Below are 17423 nucleotides of genomic sequence, written 5' to 3'. Positions count from 1 at the left end.
AATAACTAGCTCAGGATAAGCAGTCGCTATTTGCTTAATCAGCACAAAACAAATGTGTGGTCATTACACGAGCTAAGCTTTAGTCCCTTTTGTCAAATCATGTTCTCAAGAGGATACAAACCCACACAAAAGCATCACTTTCTCCACCAGATGTAAAGCACAACCCTGTTGTTGAATACGTTTATCTCGTGATCTAGCAGTACTATGTCTGGACTGTGTGCTCCATCCTCTTTATTGGTTTCCTCACCCTCTAAATAAACTCCATAAGCTTGTGTGACAACACATTAGCCATGCCTGGGTAACCTGAGCCTCGCTTTTAACCTCTCGCTGTCCGTGTCAATGCTGGGATATAAACTAATACTGTTCGGTATATAAATATCATCAGCTTAATGTCATTATAAAGGACAGCGACAAAAAAAAAAAAGTGAACCAGAAATGACCCGAGATGGTTGTCAATCATAACCATAATGCCATTCTCCACTTCCTGTTAGAATAACCTCCGTTCTTCTATGGAAGGTCATCATATACTGTAGTGTTTTTTTTTTTAAGGTTTTGTGTGGGTTTGTTCTCCCCGTGCCTCGGGGGTTTCCTCCGGTTTCCTCCCCCGGTCCAAAGACATGCATGGTAGGTTGATTGGCATCTCTGGAAAATTGTCCGTAGTGTGTGTGTGTGAGTGAATGAGAGTGTGTGTGCCCTGTGATGGGTTGGCACTCCGTCCAGGGTGTATCCTGCCTCGATGCCCGATGACGCCACGATGGCACAGGCTCCCCGTGACCCGAGAAGTTCGGATAAGCGGTAGAGAATGAATGAATGAATGAATGATTTAAATTCTGTGTTTGCTGACTGACATCCCTGGACTTCTTTTCAGGCAGAACAAGACAACGGACATCCTCTCCCAGCCTTCGCCAATCTCCACATCGAGGTACTTGATGAGAACGACCAGGAGCCGTATTTCCAGGCAAACTTCTACCAAGGCTTCATCCTGGAATCAGCTTCAGTTGGCACCACAGTCTCCAGCGACACCAGCCTCTCCTCTCCTCTAACCATCATTGCTCTGGATAAGGACACGGACGAGGTGAGAATCTTATCCTCTGGGATATAACGGTATATAAATAAAGCCACAAACATAACGTTAGATAAAACGCTTAAAAACTTTCTGCATCGCGCAGCGGCACCGAGTATCGTTCACGTCGCCGATCTGACACGACGGACGCATTCATTTCACGTAACGTTAGACTTTTTAAATAATTGAAAACCACCTGAGTTCGTGTCATATTTTATACTATACCTCCGTCTTAAAGCTCATTCCTAGCGAACTGCCTGTAGCTATTAACGTCTGTGCTACTTGTGTATGACTAAAGCTGTCAGGTCTTTAGCTGTCTTCTCTTGTTCTCTCGGTTTTTTTTTTGGCTGTGCTCTCCATTTTTCAGGCATTTAATTTGCTTAATGCTCAACATGATTGCCGCTTTGTGCCTCATTTTATTGTTTTTTTTTTTTTTATTACATTTTTGAGCCTGCCAGCTAGGCCTTTGAAATATCTGATTGAGAATGTGGTGAGTCTCGAGGACAGCTTGGAGCTGAAAGGACTAACACATAATGGGGAACTGTAAGCAAAGTGTATTGGCTGAAAGAGTGAACGAATTATTTCCTCCACACTGCCTCGTACTTTATTTATTTTTATTATTATCTTAAAAATTATGCCTCCGTCGCTTTTTCCGCAGAATAACGTCAAGGTGTCGCTCACCCTCGTTACCAGTAAAGGATATTATCCTTGTGTTTAATTTTTGACTGAGGGCTTTCGAAGGACGCACCGCATCCGAACCGTGAGCGTGTCTCTTCGGCGGATCTCATCTGTGTTAGGACGGCATGCAGAAGAAAGAGAACTCGTGTAAGGTTAATGACCAGCAGTGTGTGAATAAACCATGGCCACCGTGGTCATTTTCCCTCAAGTTTTTATGGCCGTGTTTGCCGCTAGATCAAAACCGTTTACAACTATCATTATCTGCACTGCTGAGAGAGGCGAAACAGCTCGCATAATGGAAGTAAGCAGAAAAACTGCGCAGTGCAGTTTTTTTTTATCAGTCCAAGCTACAAAACTGTAAATTTTCTATTATGCCATTTGTTGGCTAAATATTTAGTTAGATCTAATGGATTTGTGGTCATTTTGCCCTTACACCTCCTACAGAAACACCGCAAACGTACACAATGCTAGAAAGAGGTGTTCGATCGTATAAAAAAATCTGCGCTGGTCAAGTCTCTGGACGGCGTAGAGAACAGGAAGTACGTAGGACGTACTGTATACAGAGAGACGATACGTTAATATTTACACGGCAAATGTGATCATTGTAAGAATGATATGAACATTAAAGCCTTTATTCATTACAGCAGAATACTTTTCTTCACGTATCCCAACTGAAGAGGTTGGGGTTGGAGTGCAGCTATGATACAGCACCCCTGGAGCAGGGAGGGTTGAGGGCCTTGCTCAAGGGCCCAACAGTGGCAGCTTGGCAGTACTGGGGCTCGAACCCTGATCCTCCAATCAACAACCCAGAGCCTTAACCAGTTGAGACACAACTGCCCAAAAAAACCTGGCAGTTTACCTCAAATATAGATTCTATCATTCTTATGAAGAGGTGCCAATTATTATGTACAGTAGGGCTCTATACATAAATAAGCATGCTGGAATAAACAATGTCGCCTCACACCTCCAGGGTTGGGGGTTCGATTCCCACCTCCGCCTTGTGTGTGTGGAGTTTGCATGTTCTCCCCGTGCCTCGGGGGCTTCCTCCGGGTACTCCGGTTTCCTCCCCCGGTCCAAAGACATGCATGGTAGGTTGATTGGCATCTCTGGGAAATTGTCCGTGGTGTGTGTGTGTGTGTGTGTGTGTGTGTGTGTGTGTGTGTGTGTGTGTGTGTGTGTGTGTGTGTGTGCGAGTGTGTGTGTGAATGAGAGTGTGTGTGTGCCCTGTGATGGGTTGGCACTCCGTCCAGGGTGTATCCTGCCTCGATGCCCGATGACGCCTGAGATTGGCACAGGCTCCCCGTGACCCGAGAAGTTCGGATAAGTGGTAGGAAATGAATGAATGAATGAATGAATGAATGAATGTGTCGTGTAGTCAAGAGTTAGCATTCACGTAAAGGATGTTATTAGCAGGGTTTCCTCTAATTAGTGAGGTTAAAAATGAAACAAATATATATATATATATATATATATATATATATATATATATATATATATATATATATATATATATATATACTGTATGAAGAATGATAAAAGGAAACGGTTTAATTTCTTCCGTCCTTTATTCACAGACCACGTGTTCTTGTGATCTAGTTCTAGGAGCCGCTGTGAGCCGGAAAATATAGAACGAATAATAAAAAAATAGCTTTTTAACTTCTCTGAAACTCGATTGGAAATATGAGAACAGAAATAAAACTTTTATGCATCCCATAAACCCTGAAGCAGAAATTCCAGCTGTTCTCGCGTTTGCTGCCACAAGCTTGGCACATCTGGATGTGTGAATATTCTCCAGCTCCCTGCTGTAGACCCTCTCTCGCTCTGTCAGGTTGGATGGAGAGCATCACTGCACTGCTATTTTAAGCTCTCCCCAAAGATCCAGTGGGGTTCAGGCTCGGGCTCCAGCTGCCACAGCTACTTCTAAAGCTGCTAAAATGTTTAGTAGAGTTTTGTCTCTGAACTCTGCAGACATTTCTGTTTACTTCATGGCTTGATTTTTGTTCTTGATTTAGATTGAAGAAGCATCCGATAAAACAGGCAGAGCTGAACTTTCATTGATTTTTTCTTTATGGACTTTTGTTCGGAGAATAATGAGGAAAAACAGCTCTTTTGTATTAGAGAACAAAATGAGGACTTTTTTTTTAATGTGCTGTATAGAGCCTGAACATGATTACACACCATATTGAGATTTGGTCATTTAAGTCCATTGTTGATGTCATTTATGTGAAAAAAGTTACTCATCTTCAGAAACAAGTTAAAAAGAAGCTTGAGTTTGAACTTGGTTGTTTTTTTGTTGCCTTCCTTCATTGTCTACCGCTTATCCGAACTACCTCGGGTCACGGGGAGCCTGTGCCTATCTCAGGCGTCATCGGCATCGAGGCAGGATACACCCTGGACGGAGTGCCAACCCATCACAGGGCACACACACACTCTCATTCACTACGGACAATTTTCCAGAGATGCCAATCAACCTACCATGCATGTCTTTGGACCGGGGGAGGTAACCGGAGTACCCGGAGGAAACCCCCGAGGCACGGGGAGAACATGCAAACTCCACACACACAAGGTGGTGGCGGGAATCGAACCCCCAACCCTGGAGGTGTGAGGCGAACGTGCTAACCGCTAAGCCACCGTGTCCCCCCGGTGCCTCATTTCGATCACACAAATCACTTGAATGTAGTTTATGTCTTCATTGACACTAAATTTAACAGATCAGAGGTCAACGATACAGAATTTATCAATAACATTTAGATTCACCACATTCAAATACAATCACTTAGCTTTCAACCTGAAAAAATCTGGATGATAGAAAATCCTGACTGTTGTTTTTTTTTTTTCATTTTGCTTTAATTTATTTTTCTTAGCTGTCAAATGTCTGATGATGCAACACAACAGCAAGAGAATTTATAAACCAAAGAGAGCTCTGATGATATGATATGATAATATACATGTCACTTAGTATGACTGAGAGGACGGAACAGCAAGAGCAGTTTGTTAGAAGCAGCAGAAGCATGTAATGTATGGCAGGCACTTATTTCCAGGGATTTCAGTACAGCGTAAAAGATATTGCATCATCGGGTAGGCGTGGCCTATTTGATAATCTAATCCTAATCCTAACCCTAACCCTAAATCGTAGTTTTTGGTTGTTTATTTGTTTTCTAAAATAAATAAACCTCTATGACCGGTTTGTACTTCGTAGTATGCTGTTTTTTTTTTGAAAGAGGGCTTTTTCCAAGACCCCCGGAAACACGCCCACTTTACGTCATAGTAACGTAACCACTGGAATTTAGTGAAGGCCTGTACTGTACAGTATATCCGATACGCCAGGCAACGAAACACGCAAAGGTCAGGTGATGTGCAGACAGAATAGGCAGAGGCAAAGACAAGGGATGAGTCTAGGTCAAAATCTGGAATACAAAGGCTTATTAATCGAGACACAAGGCCGGGGTAACAACCTATGACAATACAGGGTGGAGACGTGAAACAAAAGACCCGACGTGGCGATGTAAATAAATATCACACGGCTCGTCTTTCAGCAGTCGGTGTGAGCGAGGGATTCTTAATGTAAAAATGTCAAACACTGATGGTGACAGTGACAAAGGGCTAAACAATACGGGGGCCACCTCCATTATTCAGAAGCTTACAAAATAGCACTTGATCCAGCACACGATTTGTGAAATATTAATAATAAACAATATAATAATAAATCCATTGATACTCTACACTGCTAATCCTACTGGGTCCCAGGGAACCTGGAGCCTATCCCAGGAGACTCAGGGCACAGGGCAGGGTACTGTATACACCAGGCAGGATGCTAGATCATCGCAGGTCACGATCCAACACTCTACAGAGAATTTACTGATGCCAATTAGCTTACAACACAACACATGTCTATGGACTGTAGGAGAAACGTGGAGTAGCCAAGTGGAAGGCCCTGAGGGACTCGGAGAACATGAAACTCCACACGGTGTGGAGGAAGGAATCGAACCCCCAACTCTGCAGGGGTGAAGCAAGTGTGCATACCATCAAACCACCATGCCTATAATAAAATAATATTTTATTTTAATATGTTCCTCTATAAATAATAATGTGTCCAGGGTTTGAAGGATGATCTGCCCAAGCGTTCAACCTGCTACACTTCTAGATCATTTAAAGTGTTGTTCATAAATTTATACATGAACTATTCGATCCTGGACAGAAGCTGTGTCTCTAATTAAGGTTTATATTCCAGTCTGCTGCCTATAAGTTGATATGATGAACACGTTCATAGCATAACGCTTATGTACGGTACGGTATCTGCTATCAGCCTTCGTCGACATCGTCATAGCCGTTACATGGTCAGAAACGACAAATGGTTAGACGGTAGATTGCTGATGTGAACGATTTTAGTTTGATCTACTTGCGATTCCAGTCACTTTAGTGGTTCATTTCTTGCTGTTGTGTTAAATAAATTCTATTTACCACAGTGAATGAAGTGATTCTCTGCCTTTGCTGCGGTTTGCTTATCTTCTTTTTTTTTCCCCGTCTTGTGCTGAACTGTGGCAGCTCTGGCATTGAGATTGCACTTTGATTGATGTTCCATACAGACCAAAGATCCCATGGTGCGAATCTCCCTGGACAGCTACGAAAGCATCTTCGCGGTGACGCCCAGTGGGATCGCGCGCTACCTGACACTCCTAAAGCCCGTGGACCGTGAAGAGCAGAAGAGTTACAGCTTCACAGTAAGAACTGCATGAGACTCGTTATCTCCATCCTTTCTTTTTTACTTTTAGGCAAGACTCCATTACAAATAACAGATATTATTATCAACAACTGAGCTCAGTTTGATCAAATACAGGAGATCCAAACTATTATCAGTGTCCTACATATCGATCTTGTGACTATCTCGCTCTACGATGCCGCGATGCGGCCGCCCGTAAACGTTCTGACGCATTCAAAGAACGTTTCCATCATTTTTTTCTTTGACAAACGGCATGCATTCTTTGGCAGGTTCCTTTGGTTTCTTTCTATACTTATGGCAATCTAGAAGCTAAAAGGAAGTAAGGAATTTGATTCTGAGGATCGATCCTAGGCTAGAGAGAAAGCAATCAGTGTAAAAGCTTTCACTGGAAAAATTAAATTGTGGAAAGAGATAAATAGCGCATCTGTAATGTAATGCGGTACAGTTACCACCCTTATTAAGTCTTTCTGCAAGTCTGCCATTCAAGCACCTTTCTACAAGAAGTTTTAATCAGGAACAAAGTAGCTTTGATGTTCCAAGTCCTCGTAAGACCTTCTGTGTAAACTATAGTTACACTGACACGGAATTCAATGAAACTTGCTTTTTAAATTATTTATTTATTTTTTTTGATAGACATATTAGAGAGGCTCTTGTTCCAGTTGCACCCTGGGGCTATGATGGCTTTGTGCTTACAGTAGCAGAGATCGTGTGTTACGCATACTAAAACTCCCGGGCCTTGTCTTGGCAGCGCTCGGCTTCTGTCCTTCGAAGATGATGTTATGACTTGGGGATTGATTGCCCCTTGCTGTGGAGTACTGCAGCTTCAGCTCTCCCAGCAGTTTTCCATTTCCAAGTTGATTTATGTGCGGCGTGTGTTTTACAGGGCTCGCGGCTGCTAGCTTGATTTGAAAACCTTCAAAGTTTTCAACCGGCCGAAATCAAAAGGCAGCTCTACACCTGCCAATTCTGCTGTCGATATACGTTCTGTAGACCGACCTCTGTGATTAATAGAGCCGATTCCCTAACCTAACGACACATTGATTCATTTTTATGCTGTTATGTCTGATACGCGAGAGCTTATAAATGCTATAATAAATCGAACTAGCTCTCGTGACAAGAGGCATGAATACTGTATAAAGTTGTTGTGCGTCACAGAGATCACCGCTAGCACCTAATCAGGCTGAAGTGTAGCAGGATCTCATTTCACGGCGAAGCTGTTAACTGGCACGCGGCTTCGTTTGAGACCTTGCTGCTTGGCAGCCCTTAAATTGACAAGCCTACAGTACGTACTGCAAACAGGCTAGCTGGAATCCTTCCAAGATCATCATTTCTTTACTTCACTTGCAGTCCAAATCACAGAAACTCCGGGATGCGAGTGCTAGAAGAAAAAGATGAGTTTAGTCGATTTTCTCTTTTGCACAGCCTAATTACACCAGCTTATTACCTTGAATGTCTGGTTAGAGACACTTACATTGCATCTGTCCGCTGTACAAGACGTTCTGTTTCTTTTTACTGTTAATCGCTAAAGAGCTTTCGCCTTAATCCTGTGGATCAGCCTAATGACAGAAAACAGTGACGGGAAAGGAGCGGAGATCTTCAAGGTTGAGTAGGAATGATAACTCAGAGGATCGGTGATAGCATTCACAGCACTCTTGCCGATTCATTCGGCACACCTAAAGAGCCGAAGAACTTCAGGTCCATCTTTGTTAACCTTTCTGCGAGACCAGAAACGTACACACGGACGGACGGTACCTGCTAGCGCAATGAGCTAATACTCTTCCTTTAACAAAGCTAGCGTTATGGGCCATGCTTACGCTAAAGTCGTTCAGATTTAACACAGGATCTTTTCTCCTCTGTTCTGCTACTCGTAATAATTACTCAGTATTAACATTATAAACTATATGAAGCAATGGAAAGAGTTTATATAGGATAAAAGTTTCACATGGTCGGAGCAGGTGTGTGGTGGAGCAGGTGTGTGGTGGAGCAGGTGTGTGGTGGAGCAGGTGTGTGGTGGTGGAGCAGGTGTGTGGTGGTGGAGCAGGTGTGTGGTGGTGGAGCAGGTGTGTGGTGGTGGAGCAGGTGTGTGGTGAATGCGCTTAAAGAAGAAACGTAGAGAACGGAACAATGACTAAAGTCACATTTTATTTTATTGTTTTTATGTTAGAGAATTAAACTTAACCAAGTAACGTTTATTAACCAATCACGTCTTGTAAAGGTTCAATTTAAATTGTTTAAAGTTTAATATATAAAGGTTTTCTTTATAAAGAAATAAGAAAAAAATTATAAAGTCTAACAAAGAGTAATTATAGACCTCACAATCTTTCTTTCTTTCTTTCTTTCTTTCTTTCTTTCTTTCTTTCTTTCTTTCTTTCATTTCCTTATCTCCTTTCTTTCTTTCTTTCTTTCTTTCTTTCTTTCTTTCTTTCTTTCTTTCTTTCTTTCCTTTTCCTTATCTCCTTTCTTTCTTTCTTTCTTTCTTTCTTTCTTTCTTTCTTTCTTTCTTTCTTTCTTTCTTTCTTTCCTTTTCCCTCTCTCCTTCTTTCGGTAATTTTCTTTCTCTCTCTGTTTCTTTCCTTTTCCTTCTCTCCTTCTTTCTCTCATTTTCCTTCTTTACTTATTTCTTTCTGTCCACCTCTCTGTCTATCTTCAACACTGGGATTTAATCACTCTTAAATGTATGTACAGTATGAATGAACGACCGAATGAATGAATGAATGGATGAATGACTGATTAGATGGATACAATCATTTATTCATTTAATTATTTAGGAGTGATTACAGTTGCACCGTTGCACCGCTGTGGTTAATAAACCACCCCATGTGGTGTTTCATTTACACTTTACCAGCTGCCGACCTGTGGGATCTGTCTGCTTTAGTTCCATGTCCACAGAGATGCCTTTGAATCAGGAGGATCTTTTATCTTCTGCCTGCTGTTGTGGCCTTTTGTAGCATATAAGAGTTGTCAGAAAGATGAAAAAGTTCTCGTCCTCCTCTGATTTTCGGACTAAATCTATCTAAGAGAACAGAATTACTATTGAACTCCACGTAATTTGTGGCTATCGAGCGTGAACGTAGTGTTAGTTTGTGAAGCCTTAATCCCACACTGTATCTGTGACGACTCCAATCCTTCATTATCCTCCTGTCTGGATTAGAGTTTAAACAAAACACTGTCTTTTTGTTTTTTATTCACGCCTTGTGTCTGATTGCTCGAATCCCGTCTCATTTTTCTGATTTTGTTGCCATGTTTATATTTAAAGAGAAAGAAACAGAGTTTATGTAACAGTACAAACTTCACATCATTACAGCTATTTTATTAAAGACGCTCGGTTTCGCTCGTGCCATGAAACAGCAGACGAAGATGATGAGGGTCTTTTCCAGGTGAACAAAAGGCAGCCAGACACAAATATATATTGTTTATATCTTAATCAGATCTCAGAGTCAGAGCCGCCGAGTAGATCATTTTTACTCCTTATAGCAATATTGGCTTCAGCAGAATGATATTGCGAAGGGCTTCAAAAGGGCTTCAATATCCAGCAAAACACTCCGTTATTTAGCTCAGCTGTTCATTTGGTCTGGTTTGTGAATCTTCAGCAAAATCACCTGCATTTCATTTACGGGCTCTTAATCTGGAAAATAAAGAGAGAGAAAAAATATTCAAATCTTTAAACATATCACAGGGGGGTTTAGTGGAGGGCAGCGTTCTTTCTTCGGAGGATTGAGGGAGGTGAGGGAGGGCGGGTAGGGAGGGAGGGAGGGAGAAGAAGAGAAGGAGGGGGGGAGGGAGGGGTGGAGGGAGGGGGGGAGGGAGGGGGGGAGGGAGGAAGGGAGGGAGGGAGGGAGAGGGAGGGAGGGAAGGGGGAAGGAGAGAAGGGGGAGGGAAGGGGAGGGAGGGAGGAGGGNGGGAGGGAGGGAGGGAGGGAGGGAGGGAGGGAGGGAGGAGGGAGGGAGGGAAGAAAGGGGAAGGAGATAAGGAGGGAGGGAAGGAGGGAGGGAGGGAGGGAGGGAGGGAGGGAGGGAGGGAGGGAGGGAGGGAGGGAGGGAGGGAGGGAGGGAGGGAGGGAAGAAAGGGAAGGAGAGAAGGAGGGAGGGAAGGGGCGGGAGGGAGGGGGGCGGGAGGGAGGGGGGGAGGGAGGGAGGAGGGAAGGGGACGGAGAGAAGGAGGGAAGGAAAGGGAGGGAGGGAGGGAGGGAGGGAGGGAGGGAGGGAGGGAGGGAGGGAGGGAGGGAAGGGGAAGGAGAGAAGGAGGGAAGGAAAGGGATGGAGGGAGGGAGGAGGGAGGGAGGGAGGAGGGAGGGAGGGAGGGAGGGAGGGAGGAGAAGGGAGGGAGGGGGGAGGGAGGGAGGGAGGGAGGGGGAAGGAGAGAAGGGGAGGGAAGGGGAGGTGGAGGGAGGGAGGGAGGAGGGGAGGTAGGGAGGGAGTGGGGAGGAGGGTCTTTCTTTCCTTTCCTTATATCTTCTTTCAGTCATGTCTTTCTTCTTTAGTTCTTCTTTCTTTCTTTCTTTCTTTCTTTCTTTCTTTCTTTCTTTCTTTCTTTCTTTTTCCTTCTCTCCTTCTTTCTTTCTTTCTTTCTTTCTTTCTTTCTTTCTTTCTTTCTTTCTTTCTTTCTTTCTGACCTGTGGGATTCTGTCTGGTTTAGTTCCATGACACTTTCCCATGTTCGCAGAGACGCCTTTGAATCAGGAGGATATTTTATTTCATTTACAAAATGTTAATCTGAAAAAATAAAGAGAGAGAAAAAAATATCCCAAATCTTTAAACGTATCACAGAGGGACTTGGTAGAGGGCAGCGTTCCAATGAGCCGTGTATAAAAATGTTAAATGTCTGTATTTTGTTTGTATTTTTCTTTGTCTTTGTTGTCTGCTGTTCTTTGGTCTGTTTTACGAACCCCGAACACTACATGTGTTTGTATTGTGGGAAACACAGCATACATCAGGGAATTGTCCTCGGCATCGCGGCTTTATTCCCGTCTCGAAGCCTTTCATCATGATGACTGTGCTTTCACAGATGATGGCGTCCGATGGGGTGCACCAGAGCTCACCAGTTGCAGTTAATATCACAGTGATTGATGCCAACGACAACACGCCAACCTTCCCCAACATCTCCTACAGCGTCAGTGTTTACACAGACATGCGGGCCGGAGAAGTCGTATTACGGGTAATCGATAACTTACTATTTTAACAAACACTCTACTTGCTTAGAGTAATAGGAGTAGTGGTCTTGTTTATGAAGGACCTATAGAAGAAAGCGTTAGGCTTTACGCTCAGCCTCTGCTGTATTTCCACCTCAGTCTGTGCAGTGTGTTAGTTGCTGTTTTAATAAGCTGCTTAGCAGTCTGAGCAGGAGCAAAGCAACTGGCCCAGTCATACTCAAGGGAAAGACGGATACAGAAGGACTAATTGAGGCTACAATTGACACATCAAGGACTCGAGTTTAAAGAAAAAGTTCACTGAAATGTTGGAAAGTGTTTTCCTGCAGTCAGAGACAGAAGGAGATGAAATCGGAGTGTATTACGCTGAAATACGACTTACAGTTCAGCACGATTTACAGTTCAATGGCCTGTACTAGCTACCTAGAAGGAGTTAATAGCAGGATTCTGTGCTTACTGTAAGAAATCATAGCGATGTAAAGTTTTAAACCCTTTTTAGTACATAAATTTAATAAATATTTCATCCCAGTACAAGACATTACACCCAAGCTGTATTTTTCTCCTCCTTAAAGGTTAATATTCTCTTAAGGTATTGACTTTTTGTCTCTGTAGCATGTTACAGCATTGGAAAGTCTCATTTGTCATATTGTTGTGCAATAATGATGGATTTCTTTCAGCCCGTAGCTTCCGATAAAGACGAGGGTCCGAACGGGGTGATAAGCTACGGCATTGTGGCAGGATCTTGGGGCCACTTCATCATGGATAACCAAACAGGACTGATCAGCGTGGCACCCGGAGTCAACCTAACAGTGGGCAGCTCATATGCCCTCACTGTCAAGGCAACAGATAACGCAGCTATTGACCAGAGAAGGTAATTAGGGCTAAAGGCGCAACAGAATCCATCTCTCATGGATGTTTGGTGCAAAGACTTTCAGATACGTCCTCAGGACTAGGATGCATCATGATCTTGTCCATCTGTCTATTTGTCTCACAGTAAAAACTCCTCCATCTAATTATAATAAGAACTCGATTGAAATCATGAGTGATTAGTTTTACCAATGATGATAGTCCAGATATCCAGAGACAGCAGTGTGCAATGTTCAAGCCCATAATCATAAACCATTGACCGATCTGGTGACCTCATAAAGCCTTGGAGATGAAATAATATCGATAGACAAACAGATGGATGACTTTACAGAGACATTCTGAACAGCGTATAGATGAACAGATGATAACAGTGATCACTCTAATCAAGAGAAGGAACGTGATCGGGTAGCGTTCGGCGAGAAGAAACCCACTGAACCCACTAACAGAAAGATTTAGGGTCATTTGTGTCATTAAAAGTCACCTTTATTAAGGCCAAACCTCTTAGGGATACACGGCATCTGAATAAGTCCTTCATGAAAACTTAAATAGATCTACATAAATATTTATAAAGATCTATTCCACAAGGTGTCGGATGTCCTAATGAGTGTTTTTGTCTCTTTTGGGGTCAAGTCGGTACAATGACAAAGCAAGTGGCTCGCATTTAATATCATGACTGCTCGGGCTATGTCAAAGTCATCTGATGAAGATCCGGTCAACGATAGTGTACGTTCCTACCAGCTTGGCACAATGTTTGGGAATCATCTTCACCCGTTCATCTTCACAAGGACTTTCTTTCAGTTTCTTCAGGCTGGATGTTTATAGTCTGACTTTGTCTTGGCCATTGTAGAACTTTCAACTGTCGTAACCTCTCCTGCGTCGCTTTGGCCTAACGTACTGTAGTTCTGATCGAAGGTGAAGTTTCTCCTAAACGTTTTCTTTATCATCTTGTAATACCCCGTGTATCTTTTTCCATCCATTCTCCTATTAACAATTTAATTAACTAAAAATATGACATTCCTTTAATTTATCCTTTACCCGAGGTCGTTCTTTCCTTCGGTGCAGCGAGGTGTTCGGAAAATGGGAGCCGGTTGAATATCACAGACAAGGGCGTAAGTCGTGAGTCTGTTGTGTCCACGTGAAGACGATATTTTCCTGGAGTATATAGAACCTTAGAGGGTTGGTGGTGGTGGTGGTGGTGGTGGTAGGGGTGTTAATACTTATGTAAGCATCATCTATCGGTTTTTGATTCTCATTTTAAATCATCTTCGGTGTGAGAGAATATGAGTTTTCAATAAACTTTAATAAAACCTAAAGAATATCTGTATAGTATTTATCATTCGTTTTTCAGACAAATCGGATTCATTCGAGGGGGGGGTCAATACTTTCGCAAGCTGCTGTGTATATGCACAGCCGCTAGGTAGTATTACCAACTCTGTATCTGGTTAAGTGAGGTGGCGTAGCAGACTAAAGCGGTTTTAGATGAGAGAGGAATGCAGCGTGTGTGTAATTATTTGGCTTGAACAGAAGTCGATAAATTAGACAGAGCGTGATCGAGCGCCGGGTCTCACCGTTTTAATAGATTTGTCTCAGCTCTGTCTGTATAGCACTGTACCGTAGCATCTAATAAAATCCCAGTCACTGTGCTGCAGGCTGCATTATAGACGCTGATGCGTGTTGGCTCGCTGAAGCTTACTCTGACTTCACGTTTATATACAGTAGTAGTTCTGATTCACTCTCGCAAGATTTTCAGATTCGATCCTTAAAGGTGCGGTCTCCATTGTTTGTAAGCCAACGTCGACATTTGAAATCACCAAAACAAACACGCCCCTAACCCAAACGGGTCCCACCCCTGTATCGATAGCTCCGCCCACACATACATACGTAACCCGGGCGACTAACAGAAAGAAACGTGTCTTTATCATAGCTGAAGGGAAGAACGATACGATTGTAGATAAACAAACAAGCAAAAATGCCACACAAGCATAATGATGTAAAGGACAAAGGCATATATTAGTTCTGTGTAACAAAGCAAAACCAACGTTACTCACCTATCGAGAAGGAAAAAAGCGCCTCGGCGTCTTAAGTAAAGTCGGCCACATATTCACAGGTCGGAGTTTCCCGAGTCGATAACTCCTGAGCTAAACGCTGTTACTACACAAAACGCAGTTGTAGCTGCCTCTCTACATTACTACGATAGAAAAGAGGTGTTATTTGTGTAGTAACAGCGTTTAGCTCAGGAGTTATTGACTCGGGAAACTCCAACCTGTGAATATGTGGCCAACTTCCTGCTCCTTCAGTTCTCTCCAGCGCTGGAAAGCTGATCCTATATTAACACGTCCTACTTCTTGTCCTTATCGTAAGTCTTTCTTCTCTTTCTTTCTTTGTTTTTATCCTCCATGTCGATGTTAAAACCGCTTTCTGCTAATGTCACACACGCGCACCGAACACTCTCTCCGCCCATATCGACAATCCCCGCCCCTTTCTGCTCATTGGCTACACGTTTGTTTTGTTTTTTTATTTAGTATCTGAACTCCGACTCAGTTCTCTGAAGCATTTCTAAAAAATTGGAGACCGCACCTTTAAGGTTTTATGGATCAGATGCTCATAGATTTCTATTATAATCCTCCAACACTAAACAGCATTAATATATATCGTGTCTAATTATTATAGCAGATGGTAATGAAAATCTTCAGCATGAATATTTTTATGTATTCAGTTCCATCTGTTTAAAAAAAACATAAAGATCTACATCCTGATATAAAGCTGTCCTGCTTCATGTGTTGGTGTTGTTCAGGAGCTCCATCACCACCGTGTATATCGAGGTGTTGCCACCCAACAACCAGAGTCCTCCACGCTTCCCCCAGCTCCTCTACAGCCTGGAGATCAGCGAAGCTAAGAGGAGCGGAGCCACGCTGCTCAACCTGCAGGTCAGATCTGCTCCTCACATCCAGTTCATCCTTTTAGTTCATAGATTGTGATGTACCAGGTTTAGCATTAAAAACTATTTCATATCTCCTCGTAATTATAAACCGAACGTGAACCTTTGCCCCCACCCTACAGCATCGTGACTGAATGTCTGAATCTGATTGGTCAGAAGATGTGTAGGTAGTTTCCCACCTTCAGCATGTTAATGCGCTTGTTCTAATACGTTATTGTTTCTATAGTAACAGCTCCTAAATGGACCTTGTATAATTTTGAGACTCCAAATATCTAACTCTGATAATAAAGGGGTTATAAAAAAAAAACATGTTGTTTAATGAAGTAATTCTCATAATAGATGACGTTTTGTTAGGAGATGGTTATTTAACATTCATGAACAGAGTCTTGGGGGGGGGGGGGGCACCGTGGCTTAGTGGTTAGCACGTTCGCCTCACACCTCCAGGGTTGGGGGTTCGATTCCCGCCTCCGCCTTGTGTGTGTGGAGTTTGCATGTTCTCCCCGTGCCTCGGGGGTTTCCTCCGGGTACTCCGGTTTCCTCCCCCAGTCCAAAGACATGCATGGTAGGTTGATTGGCATCTCTGGAAAATTGTCCATAGTGAATGAGAGTGTGTGTGTGCCCTGTGATGGGTTGGCACTCCGTCCAGGGTGTATCCTGCCTCGATGCCCGATGACGCCTGACCCGAGAAGCTCGGATAAGCGGTAGGAAATGAATGAATGAATGAATGAACAGAGTCTTGGCTTGTAAGTGCTCTCAGGCTAAGTTACCCTTACTGTTTAAATAACAGGCTGCTCTTGTGTGTGTGTGTGTGTGTGTGTGTGTGTGTGTGTGTGTGTGTGTGTGTGTGTGTGTGTGTTTGTGTGTTTGTGTGTGTGAGGTGCTAATTAAGAATGACTGTTTACTAAAACTATAACAGGAGCTCACATGTTCCTCAGATGATTTACAGCATTAAATACAGCTATAGGATGTAAAAATGCACGATGTGTCATTGGCTAATAAATTCAACTTTGTAATCATTAGCACATTATTGCTGTTATAACATGCTTCAGTTATTTGAATGACATATGCAGGTCACATCGTATCACACCCTACAAATCCCCCCAACATCGACCCATAATACCCTTCACCCCTTTAAACCTCCTTCCACTCGTAAGTATTAAAGAATGAACCTCATGTATAATGAAACCTACATATTGTACATTATTATAATGATATAAACATCCAGTCTCTCTTTTAAAGAAAAGAAACTGAAACATCACCTCTCTAACACTCGGCTTTGTGATAGTCAGATATAAAGCTGGCACAGACACAGTCACACTGGAGACTCGATCCAAAAAATCGTTATCTGTATTTGATAAATCAGTTCAAAATAATAAACATTAATTGAAACATTCTTCCATTTTATTACTATTTTTTTGCCACGAAGGTCTTTTTTTTTTTAATAGTACATTTTATTGCACAGATTATAAAACAAAAACAAATGACGCTTTCATTGTTAAATCTCATTCATCTCAAATGCTGGCTATGTTGTTTGGGATTAAAATAAAGACAATATGTCTAAAGGAAGGGAGGGCATGGTGGCTTAGCGGTTAGCACGTTCGCCTCACACCTCCAGGGTTGAGGGTTTGATTCCCGCCTTGTGTGTGTGGAGTTTGCATGTTCTCCCCGTGCCTCAGGGGTTTCCTCGAGTGGTAGAAAATGAATGATTGAATGATTGTCTAAAGGACTTTTTAATGTATACTTTCTGTAATGCTTTTAAACCCAAATAATGTCCTGGGTCAATATGACCCGAACTGTACCAAAAAGTCTATTAGCAGATATATATATATATATATATATATATATATATATATATATACTTTAAGAATACGATGAAGCGAATCAACTCCTGACCAATCAGATTCAGCCGTTTATTGCAAGAATATTTTATCATTACAAACGAGCTTGTGGTAGCCTAGTGTTTAAGGTGATGGGCTACCGATCAGAAGGTTGTGAGTTCGATCCCAGGTCC

The 17423-nt window shown here is 42.7% G+C and overlaps 1 protein-coding gene across 4 annotated transcripts in view; it reads left to right on the top strand.

Moving 5' to 3' along the window:
• The window catches only part of pcdh15b (protocadherin-related 15b), a 199087-nt gene that overhangs the window by 75751 nt on the left and 105913 nt on the right, over positions 1 to 17423 (top strand). For all 4 annotated transcript variants that reach the window (XM_047817912.1, XM_047817910.1, XM_047817911.1 and 1 more), the window contains 5 exons: positions 869 to 1075; positions 6328 to 6462; positions 11466 to 11615; positions 12285 to 12478; positions 15269 to 15401. In XM_047817912.1, the coding sequence (XP_047673868.1) occupies positions 869 to 1075; positions 6328 to 6462; positions 11466 to 11615; positions 12285 to 12478; positions 15269 to 15401 (819 nt within the window). The remainder of the gene's footprint in view (positions 1 to 868; positions 1076 to 6327; positions 6463 to 11465; positions 11616 to 12284; positions 12479 to 15268; positions 15402 to 17423) is intronic.

The sequence above is a fragment of the Tachysurus fulvidraco genome, chromosome 8, assembly GCF_022655615.1.
Source record: "Tachysurus fulvidraco isolate hzauxx_2018 chromosome 8, HZAU_PFXX_2.0, whole genome shotgun sequence".
In the NCBI taxonomy this organism is placed as follows: Eukaryota; Metazoa; Chordata; class Actinopteri; order Siluriformes; family Bagridae; genus Tachysurus; species Tachysurus fulvidraco.
The sequence above is the reverse complement of the archived record's forward strand: the minus strand, read 5'-3'. Positions and strand labels throughout refer to the sequence as shown.